Raw genomic sequence first — 10,085 nt, forward strand, 5'->3', positions numbered from 1 at the left:
TACGTTTTTATTTAAAAAAATATTAAAACATTATAAGAAACTACAAATTGTTCTGAGTTGACATGACATTATTAGATCAATAGGCTTGATTATAAACAAACAATGCACAACGCGATGCGATGCGATGCAATGCGCAATGTTCTGTGTACATAGAGGAGTAGCCGGCAAGGGGAAGCGGGGGGGGAAGTCAAAGTAATAATGTTGTGTTACGTTGTGCACGACGCCGGAGCACTGGCGGTCAGGGATGTAGTAGGGGCCCAGCATCTTGTCCGGCTCACTGAATCCGTAGCCTGCAACAACAAGCGAGCCTCACCGCATGCCCAACATAACCTCTCCCTTGCAATATACTTAAACTGTTACGGCCTCCTAAATCAAAAACGTTCGTAAATTAAATGGGTCACATTCGTTATCCCATATTGTATTGCATCGTATGAGTTTGCATATGACAAAATAAACATTCCAAACAAAAACAATCTTAGTTTCTGTGGTTTTATATTTTTTTTTTACTTATCATATTTTTATAAGTTATTAGCAATTTGTACCGCAGCACTGTCAAAGTAAAATGTGAATCTGGCGCTTGCCTTTGAGTGCCGATGACTTGAAGATCATGGCCTGCCCCGAGACCGGCCCCGCGACCCACCCGGCGACCAGCATCACTACGAGCGACGCTGCGACCGGCGCGGCGAGCGGCGCGGCGAGCGGCGCGGCGAGCATGTTGGTGGCGACGAGTGAGGGCGCGCGCTTGCGGGCTGGGTATATACCGCACCGGAACATTGGCGTGTTACAAGCTTACCTAATTAACAATAAGCGTAGCAGATGATCGCGCGTTACGTTTAATTACTTAAGTTTTATTACAATCATTAAGAATAAATACTATTTTAAATCGCAGCGTTTACGACACCAACAAAGAGTTTTATTATTTGTTAATATTTGTGCAAAATAATATGGGCATACTTCAACGCATAATAATAATTGCTTAGTTTTTCCCAAAATTTAATATAAGAAACATTTCTCGTCATGATGACGAGGTGGAGATCAAGAGGTGGTTCACCCACCCACCACCTAAAATACAGAAAAATGCAAACAAACACAAACAAATCATTGATTAAAACATTATTATGTCTCCTACTAGTACTACTACATAACTCATACATAATTAATTGAACAATGTCCAATGTTAAACAACTATTATTTAACAGATATAAATAATCTGACCAGAACACACTTATGTAAATACCAGTGTTAATAGCGTGGAGCTAACTTACTTCAAATAGAATATAACAAAAACAGTAAAAATGAATCACTTAAGTATAGTTGAGTTGACTCACTTTACTATTTTCGTGACTATGATCATATAATAATATTTTTATTAAATATAAGATGTATGATGAATGCATCTCGCATTGAGACCAGCTCATCACATCACACCGGTATGACATAACAATCAACAATGACCCAAACAAGATATATCTCAGCACATTTCGCTGCGGAGGTTGCTGCGCTGTCTCGCGCCATTTATTACATTTTATATCAGGCTATTTATTTTACTAACACTTATATATAATACATAACAACAAAACATATTAAACTCACAAAAAAATCACATAAACCTCACATATTTTAAAATTAACTTTCATCCCCTTTTGTTATTTTGCATCTTGAAGGTTAAATTGTACAAACATTGAATGTTATATATTTTTTTATATATATAAATAATCTTAATGATAAAAAATAAGTTTCAAGCTTCTACCTTAAAAAAAGACGATATTCCCATACTAATGTCCACCCCCACTTTCAACCCCTTACAGCCTTTTAGCATTTAAGAACTTCGGTCAATCATAATATTTACCGGGAAAACTTAAGATTTACCAAGTTATCGCAGTTGAGGTAAAAGTCTTAGAAATTATGTGATCTTTGTTTATTGCAAGTGTACTAGTTAATAATTACTATCATACATCCATTACATCACAAGATTATATTATATAGATATATTATAATTTTATGTTTCAGTTAACTCGCTTTTAAAATAAAGAAAATTAAATGGTTTTAATTTCTTTTTTGCACAAGGCAATGTAAATTGTCGAAACTAATGTTGTATTTTTTTTATAACATAAGGTGGCAAACGAGCGAGCGGCTACCTGAAATCGCTGAAATAGCGAAGTGACCGTTGTCCATAGACATACGCAATTGCATATGTGTTGCCTACCTTTAATCGACGGAGGAGAGATTGCACTGAAAGAAAATATTATCCTTTTCCATGCATCCTCTCATCCGGAAAGTCCACTTCCACTTCCCATCATTTCCTTATAAGAAAAAGGGTCGGAAGAGAAAGAGGACTAAATAAGGCCTCCGGGACGCACACTAATCAGATTCCTCTTCACGCCTGTCTTTTGTGTGGTCGTATTATTTCACCGGGCGAGCCAGGCCAATTTGTGCCATGACGTTAAAGCGGGCTCTACTACTGTTAAAGATAAGTATAGAATAATCAATAATTATAAATTGTTAATAACTTCTTAAATACCTTAATTGGCTGGTTATCGATCTCAGACATGCATTTGAATTTAGAAGAAGCCAATACTAGAGAAATGTCACGTGAATGGAGGTAAATACATCTAATAAACTATGATCTCATACCTTTACGCACCTCTAGCTTTTATCGGTGAGATAAAGATGTTACCGGACTACGTGCTTTTAGAATAACACTATCTGTCACACGCGACTCTGTCCGCGTGGCATTAAAAAGAACTTGTTGTAGTGTCGCTCTGCACCAAGTATTAGTGTCGAAGCTACTGAGCAGAAGAACCAAGATACGGATATCCAAAACGGTAATAACACCGATCTTGATACACGGCTGCAAAACCTGGACACTGACCCTTAAATAGGAGGAAATGCTTCTGGTGGCGGAAATAAAAATTATGCGTAAGATCCTGGATCCAACGCAAAGAGAAGACAGCAGCTGGGGAACCCGGTACAACGTGGATATTGTGACGCTGATGGGTGAGCCGAACATTATCGGAGAAGCAATAGCTCACAGACTCCGATGGCTGGGCCACCTCATGATGTTGCGGGAAAATCGAAAGGCCTAAGCAGAATATCTCGAGATCCCAACTGACCGCTAACCAATTGGTTGGCCCAGGTACCGCTGGCGAGACGCCGTAGAGCTGGATCTGGGGGAGCTACAAGCGATGGACTGACAGGAGTAGGCGCAAGACAGGCGACTTTGGCGATCTCTTGTGTCGGTGGCCAAGACCCACTTTGGGTCGATGCGCCAGCGGAGTAAGTAAGTAGCCTATGTGTTCTTACAGACTATGTTTAAATATCTATGCCAAATTCTATGGTGATACGTTCAGTCGTTCTGGAGATACCTTCAAAAAAAAAATCATCCATCCATTCATCTTTCCATCCGTCTATCCATCCATCCAAACATTCGCATTTATAATATTAGTAAGATATACACATAAAATGAACATACGATGAGTTCAACTTTTATAATTAAATTTTATTTAAGATAACAAACAAACAATTGAATAGTGTTTTATATCATTTTATTGCGGAATAAAAAGATGATGGGTTTCGTGTCCGTGACGCTACATGGGCGGCAGCGCGCTGTCGAGACCGGACGGCGCTCCGGACAGCGACACTTCGTCGGAGGAGTGCAGGCCGCAGCCCAGCACTGCGCGCACCGCGGCGCGCCCGGGACAGGTGCTCACTAGGTTCGGCGAGCGCTCGATGCTCACCGAGCTCAGCGAGTCGTCGATGGTGACCTTGACGTGCGCGTAGTCTGTCACACTCACCTTGACCAGCTCCAGGCGCTCGCAGTGCTGCGTCAGCTGCGGACAGAGGACGTGACGCCGTCAGAAACGGGACGCCCGGCGAGAGCGCGGCCGTCGCCGGATCGGACGGTATACTCACATTGTACAGGACACCGGAGCACTGGTTATTCGGGATAAAAAATGGTCCCAACTGCTTGTTCTCCGTACCGCAGGAAGCACCTGAAAAAAGAAACGCCTATAGTGAAGTATATATACCAATAAGAAAAACGTGTCGTCTGAAAAACTAACCCTTGACGACCTCCGTCTTGTACTGAAAGAGGTTGAGGGCGGCGGCGGACGCGGCGAGCAACACCAGGGTGACCAGCACGGTCAGCAGAGCACTCATCCTGTGGCGCGCGGTGTCTCCGCTCCTTCGACTGAGTGTGCCGGAGTCGCGGACCGCCTTATATTAGCGCGCTCTACCACACTATAATATCATTTGTTTTACTATTGTTATCGTTCCGCTCCTCATAAGTAGTTAATATTCAAACTCGTCGCAATTACATTAACATGAAGCGTGACAGGATCGGAGCCGCTTCGCGCCGCCTGCGCTGTCGTACTGCACCGGTACACCGGTAATGCCCACACGTCACATGTCTGTAACCCTTCAAAGTGACTATTAAATTACTTGAAATTATGAATATGAAAAATATAGGTGTGCAGCTATACTACGCAGGAGGCTATATTATATAATAGTTTCCGCAACTCTATTTTGCGTGACTACGTACGTACTAATAGAAACGGCAAGTCTGCTTCTCAAATGTGAGAGTACATAACCAATATATGTAATATATTTTATACATATTTGAATGCTCGCAGCCAGAAAAATGTATATCATAACCAATTACAGGTAAAACGGGCGTTTACAGACATATTTAGAATAGCATCATTTATACAAATTATCATTCGAAAGAATCTTACTAAAACTATGTTATAGAGATTTGACTTTTGACATTACGAAATGAAAACGTCGTATGCGCTATATATATATCAGTGCGGCGCGTGTCGGGGCCGAGGCGGGACGGATCGCCGCTGCTCCCTGCTCAATATAAATGTACGCTCCGCACAGAGCTGTAACCTCGCTCGCGCTCGAGCATTGCAGCGGGAGCGACGCGGAGGTCACACCGTGGCAGGCCGCGAGCGGCGCGGCAATAGAGGTACTGCAAGCGGTATTCGCCTGGCTGAGCGGCGGCGAGTTGTGGACGGCGGTACGCGTGTGCCGCGGCTGGCGCGCCGCCGCCGATTCGTGGGTGTGGCGGCGGGCGCTGTTGCCGCACGCTGCGCCTGCGCAGCTCGCCGCCCTGCGCCGCGCCCGCGCCGCCGCTGCGCTTAGCTCTGCTGACAACGCCACCGGCAAGTGACGATCTGATGATTAAATATTCTGCAACATCATGTGCCCACCCTGTTCTCATGCCAATAATATCGAGCATCATTTAAATGAATAATTGTAGAATAATAAAGATGAAGTTAAAATAAAAGTTCTGCGGTAGGTGAGTCGTGGGAGGCGTGGTCGTGGCGGCGCGAATACTGTCTGTCGGCGGCGCGCTGGCGGCTGGCGGAGCGCACGCTGGCCGCGGGGGGCGCTGAAGTCACCCACGCCGCGCTCAGCCACGTCGGGAATCGGCTCGCGCTCGCTGCAGACGACGCCTCGCTTACGGTAAAACGGATTATATTATACAATGAGAATTTAGTTTTCCCCATATTCTGCTACCACACTCGAGGCATCACATAACACTCGAGTTTTTAAAAATACACTATTGTTGTTGCTAGATATACTATATTTAATGTTTGATATCAAAATATTGAAAGTGTTTTGGAAAAGTTAAAAAATTTCCTTGGCCTTGACTTTTGGAACGACGTGCTATCCTATTAGCAATACTTACGATATGAGAAGTAATTCTTGTGTCGTGCGGTGTCGGGGCTGGCATGTGCGTGGGCACGTGGCTGTGCAGGTGTGGGCGCGCGCGGAAGGCTGCGCACAATGGTCGCCATGCTGGCGGCGCAGCGAGCGCGCTCGCGGCTGGGCGGCGGCTCTGACGGTGCGGTGGGCGCCGGACGACGCGCGCCTTCTGATAGCCGGGCCACTCGTGCTTGCCGACCGCTGGGAGCTGCTTGTCTTGAGGTTCGATGGTCAGTATTTATACATTCGATCATATAATAAAATAATACGGTGAAAATCATTCATCCATTATAATTGCGTATAGAAGTAGTACTTATTTTAGATTTTAGAGAAAATCAATAAGCAATTTACGACAATATCATAAATTTCAGAGAACGGCATGGGGCGCGCGGAGGTACGGACGGAATGCGGCGCGGGCGGCGGCTGCTGGGCCGGGCCCGCCGCCTTCTTGTCGCTGTCGCTGGGACTCCTGGCGCCCGCGCGCGCCGTCACCACAGTGTGGCTTAATGCCGCCGACCAGGTGCCTTTCGGCGCGGTCCCTCGTCCATTTCTCCTCAGCTCATGACTCATGAAATGGGTGTGTCCACAGGGCGTGCAGTCGGAGTTCGCGGGCGTGAGGTCGCCTGTGCTGCGCGTCTACAACGAGGCCGCCGCACACATAACGTGAGGCTGGCTCTACGCCGTTCCGCGTCAACAACACATCCACTCCGTGACCTTCGCTTTACCTATTGACAGTTATTAAATGCGGATATTTTTTATTAAAACCATCAAGGAGTAGAATAACGTAACAAGCGTCTATTAAGTCAATACTTTTATAGAGTGCACATTTACTTATCGATGCGAGCTTAATCATAATCCATCAATAATAAACAGAGTCAAGCACATCGTTTGATAAAGTTACAATGCAAGTTTCGTTTTTTTTTTATTTTATATCGTTTCAGACATATGCTCGTTGCCGAGGTTCCAGCGCATGAGCTAGAAGATCTAGAGTGCCGGGATTCCGAGAAGCGGCCCTTTGCCGAGCGCGCTGACAGCGAGATCGAGGACAGCGCTAGCTGCCCGCGGCCCGGCTACTGGCGCGCCACGCTACCGGTGCGCCGAGTGCCAAGTCGTTACGATTTATGCAGAGGACTGCAATTTCATTAATATGACCAAGTGATACTAGTGTTTTTTTGTCAATCTCATTTAGATTCGTGCAGAGCATTATGAGCGAATTGTGTTGGCGGCCATGGGCGCAAAAGACGGGGTGCGCGGCGCGGCGTGCGCGCTGGCCCTGTGGGCGCTGCGCACGCGTTCGCCTCCGCCGTTGCTCGCGACCGCATCCTTGGCGGAACGCGTGCAGGCGCGTCGCGAGGCCCGGCTGGCGGCCCGCGCGCCCCCAGCACCCGACGCACCCCCTGCGCCCGTCGCACCCCCTGCGCCCCCCGCGCCCCCCGCGCCGCAGCCCAGCGAGCACGAGCTGCGCGCTCTCTGCACGCCGCCGCTTGCCACATGCCGCCTGCCTTCTGCTATATTGGGCGTAGAAATACATGCAAAGTCAGTTTCGAATGTCATGTCACGTACTTTTTGTGTACCTCATGTTTTTCTTTTCATTTTTTTTTATATCAAAAGGTGGCAAACGAGCGAGCGGCCACCTGAAATCGCTGAAATAGCGCAGTGACCGTTGCCCATAAACATACGCAATTACATATGCGTTGCCTACCTTTAATCGACGGAGGAGATGATGCACAGAAATAAAATATCTTCCCTTTCCATGAATCCTCTCATCCGGAAAGTCCACTTCCACTTCCATCCTTTCCTTATAAAGAAAAGGATGGGAAGGGAAAGGGGACTAAATTAGGCCTCCGGGACGCACACTCATCAGACTACGTGGAATTGCTTCCACTTGACGCCTGTCTTCTGTGTGGTCGTGATATTTCACCGGGCGAGCCGGGCAAATTCGTGCGAAAATGTTAAAGCGGGCTCTACCACTTTTAAAAGTTATAAAGTGGACATCTCAAGTGGACAAATGTCTAATTTCTATATCATTTTTATGCAATTTCGAGTTGAAAATTATAATATATATTGGCAAACTCTAAGAAAGGCCATGGGTCTTAAGGTTTCAGTTCTATAAAGAAATATAACTCCGTTTCTCTACAAATAAATTGCTATAACGCACAGCTTCTAGTAGTACTAATATAAAGTGAGGGTTGTGCAGCGGCGGGTGCGTGTGGGCGGTGTGCGGGGAGAGCGCGCACTGCGCCTCGCTGCCCGCGCTGCGCCTGCTGCTGCGCGTGCCGCTCGCCGCGCACCGAGCGCCGCCCGCGCCCCTCTCACACCCCGCGCTCTACCTGGTGCAGCCCGCGCTCTGCGACGATATTCTAGTCACGTGAGCAACGCATGACATACATATATCATACTACGATTGTTTTAGATTGTAGTCCGACAAGGAATGGATTGAACTGAACGAGCTCACTGATGCCGATTAGTGTTTATATTAGATCTGTCGTATGTCAGCGCCGATTTTCAGAGCTACTTTCCTGCTGTATTTGCAAAATGTAAACCAGGCATTTCTAAACCGGGCACCGCACCGCACAAATCAGTCTGTGTCTTCTTTGTGATCGTGGTATTAATGCTAATGCTTCTGCGAATAATGCTTGAGCGAATTGTACGTCTGTTTCTATACAAATCGAGTTAAAGCATAGTGAGTTGGATGTGCGCGGTCTATGGTGCACATAGAACGGGGCGCGGACAGTGGGGCTGAGGCAGTGTTGCGCGCAGGCCGGAGGGGCGGGGGTCGGGCGCGGTGCGCGTGGTGGCGGCGCGGTCGGGCGCGCGCGGCACCGCTCTGCTCCACGCCGCGCCGCCGGTCGCCGCGCTGCTGCCCGCGCGCCCTACACATCTACTGGTGCTCGCCGGTCAACATCTTTATGTAATCTTTCCCTTTTTGTTTTACTTCCAGAGCCATTATACAGTTTTACAATACAGAAAGTCATTACATGGTTTTTGTTTTTTTTTTTTTAATTTTTTTAGAAATCTCTGGATTGCCAAATATAACAGATAGCAAAGGTAGACTCGAGTCAATACGGCGCGAGCGCCCGTCGTGGTAGGACTTGCGCCTATTTTCCCGCCAATCGAAATTCAAGCTCTCGCTTCGTTATCGCGTCAATCGTGGTCGAACACAGTGTTAATGTGTAAAAAATACACAACAAAATAGACGAATTAATAACCTCCTCCTTTTTTTTGAAGTCGGCTAAAACGGCAATGTCACAATTTAAAGATTTAGTTTTGAAAATTCTAGATGGCGCTACAGTGCATAAATTCATACAAGCGTTTTGTTCTGGTGCAATGTGATAAATAAATAATAATATATAATATATAATATATATTAATAAAATAATTATTAAGACTATTTTATACAATTTTCCTTAAACTTGAGCATCGAAATTTTAATGGATTTTGTGTCAGGTAGGACAATTTTTTTTTTTTGTATATACGTTCGTAGATGACTGTCGATTAAGTATGTTCGTTCGCGTTCGTAGTAACAGAGAGTTGTTCCATATTTAGGTGTGGAGGTGCCCAATGTTAGAGCACGAGAATACAAAATGCTGACTGAAATTGGCCAAGCTCTTTAGTGCAACAAAATGTAAAACAAGAAAATTTAAATTGTTTATTCGCGTGGCCATCGAGATCCGTGCCGTTCGGGGCGCACGGGGCGGTCGCAGCACACACCGCACACACACCGCCATGGCGTCGCGCTCGACCGGCGTGAGGGGTATCGCACGGTTTTTAATTGCTGTAAGCCTTTTTTTTTACGCTTTTAAATAATACTTTCACATTCTAAAAAAAAAATTTGTGTTTGTTAAGCTTTAAATACTTTTTGACTTACCTCTTTTGCCCCGTTAATTGATTGCAGTCCATGGAGGGACGGGGCGATGCGAGGGCGATGCGTCGAAGTTCGAACAACGCAGCGGCGCCGGCGGGGCCGTCTAGGCCGTCGCGCACAGCCTGCCGCGACGGCCAGGCGCCGGAGTGCGAGCCTTGCCAAGCGCCCGCACAGCCCGCCTGCCGCACGCCGACGCGCGCCGCTCTGCGCGGGCTGCGCGTGGCCTGCCGTCCGCCGCCGCACGCCGCGCGCCCGCCCTGCGCCGCGCCAGAGCCGCCGTGTCCTCTCACATGTCAACGAAACGCGGACGTATGTGACGACATTCATTTGAACTTTACTTTGTAATGATGGCCTTCATCGATGGCTACGAACTAAGATGGTCGTGTTTACGGACAACAGTAGAAGTTTCATTTCGCTTTGAAGTTATTCGGGTGTGTCCATAGCTAAAACTTAATATATTCTTTCGTTAATAATACACACACCTAGTGATGCCGACGAGTAAACTAGT

At 46.7% G+C, this 10,085-nt stretch overlaps 3 protein-coding genes and 1 long non-coding RNA gene across 6 annotated transcripts in view; 2 read left to right on the forward strand and 2 right to left on the reverse strand.

Annotated features, from left to right (window-relative positions):
* LOC106113080 (uncharacterized) overlaps positions 1 to 694 on the reverse strand; it is a 1,771-nt gene extending 1,077 nt beyond the window's left edge. Inside the window, exons 1-2 of the mRNA XM_013305805.1 lie at positions 582 to 694; positions 211 to 290 (exon numbers count right to left, since the gene is read on the reverse strand). Coding sequence (XP_013161259.1) covers positions 211 to 290; positions 582 to 654 — 153 coding nt within the window. The 5' untranslated portion in view covers positions 655 to 694. The remainder of the gene's footprint in view (positions 1 to 210; positions 291 to 581) is intronic.
* A 2,834-nt stretch (positions 695 to 3,528) lies between these two features.
* Positions 3,529 to 4,209, reverse strand: LOC106113097 (uncharacterized). The gene is made up of 3 exons (XM_013305827.1): positions 4,062 to 4,209; positions 3,913 to 3,992; positions 3,529 to 3,830 (listed from the first exon to the last, which is right to left on the reverse strand). The coding sequence occupies exons 1-3, from the start codon at positions 4,156 to 4,158 to the stop codon at positions 3,588 to 3,590; spliced, it is 420 nt and encodes a 139-aa protein (XP_013161281.1). The 5' UTR covers positions 4,159 to 4,209; the 3' UTR covers positions 3,529 to 3,587.
* A 655-nt stretch (positions 4,210 to 4,864) lies between these two features.
* Positions 4,865 to 7,761, forward strand: Fbw5 (F-box and WD repeat domain containing 5). The gene is made up of 8 exons (XM_013305801.1): positions 4,865 to 5,169; positions 5,292 to 5,469; positions 5,765 to 5,942; positions 6,084 to 6,232; positions 6,302 to 6,375; positions 6,654 to 6,804; positions 6,902 to 7,248; positions 7,758 to 7,761. Exons 1-8 carry the CDS (start codon positions 4,865 to 4,867, stop codon positions 7,759 to 7,761), a joined length of 1,386 nt encoding a protein of 461 aa, XP_013161255.1.
* A 254-nt stretch (positions 7,762 to 8,015) lies between these two features.
* Positions 8,016 to 9,756, forward strand: LOC106113098 (uncharacterized). Of its 3 annotated transcripts, none has more exons than XR_001227645.1 (3): positions 8,016 to 8,080; positions 9,259 to 9,489; positions 9,608 to 9,756. It is a non-coding gene; the product is annotated as an uncharacterized LOC106113098 (long non-coding RNA). The 3 variants fall into 3 exon arrangements; XR_001227644.1 differs by lacking the exon at positions 8,016 to 8,080 and adding an exon at positions 8,547 to 8,623; XR_001227646.1 differs by lacking the exon at positions 8,016 to 8,080 and adding an exon at positions 9,090 to 9,159.
* The last annotated feature ends 329 nt before the right edge of the window (positions 9,757 to 10,085 follow it).

This window comes from Papilio xuthus, unplaced genomic scaffold (genome assembly GCF_000836235.2).
Source record: "Papilio xuthus unplaced genomic scaffold, Pxut_1.1 DF828585.1, whole genome shotgun sequence".
Lineage (NCBI taxonomy): Eukaryota > Metazoa > Arthropoda > Insecta > Lepidoptera > Papilionidae > Papilio > Papilio xuthus.

What these genes read in the sequence shown, in the direction of transcription:
- LOC106113097 (XM_013305827.1), bottom strand. Translation starts at nt 4,158, where the DNA reads ATGAGTGCTCTGCTGACCGTGCTGGTCACCCTGGTGTTGCTCGCCGCG. An exon ending in CAAGACGGAGGTCGTCAAGG is followed by an intron (nt 3,993 to 4,061) that starts GTTAGTTTTTCA and finishes TTCTTTTTTCAG; the next exon opens with GTGCTTCCTGCGGTACGGAG. An exon ending in GCTCCGGTGTCCTGTACAAT is followed by an intron (nt 3,831 to 3,912) that starts GTGAGTATACCG and finishes CTCTGTCCGCAG; the next exon opens with CTGACGCAGCACTGCGAGCG.
- Fbw5 (XM_013305801.1), top strand. Translation starts at nt 4,865, where the DNA reads ATGTACGCTCCGCACAGAGCTGTAACCTCGCTCGCGCTCGAGCATTGC. An exon ending in CAGACGACGCCTCGCTTACG is followed by an intron (nt 5,470 to 5,764) that starts GTAAAACGGATT and finishes GTGGCTGTGCAG; the next exon opens with GTGTGGGCGCGCGCGGAAGG. An exon ending in GCTTGTCTTGAGGTTCGATG is followed by an intron (nt 5,943 to 6,083) that starts GTCAGTATTTAT and finishes CATAAATTTCAG; the next exon opens with AGAACGGCATGGGGCGCGCG.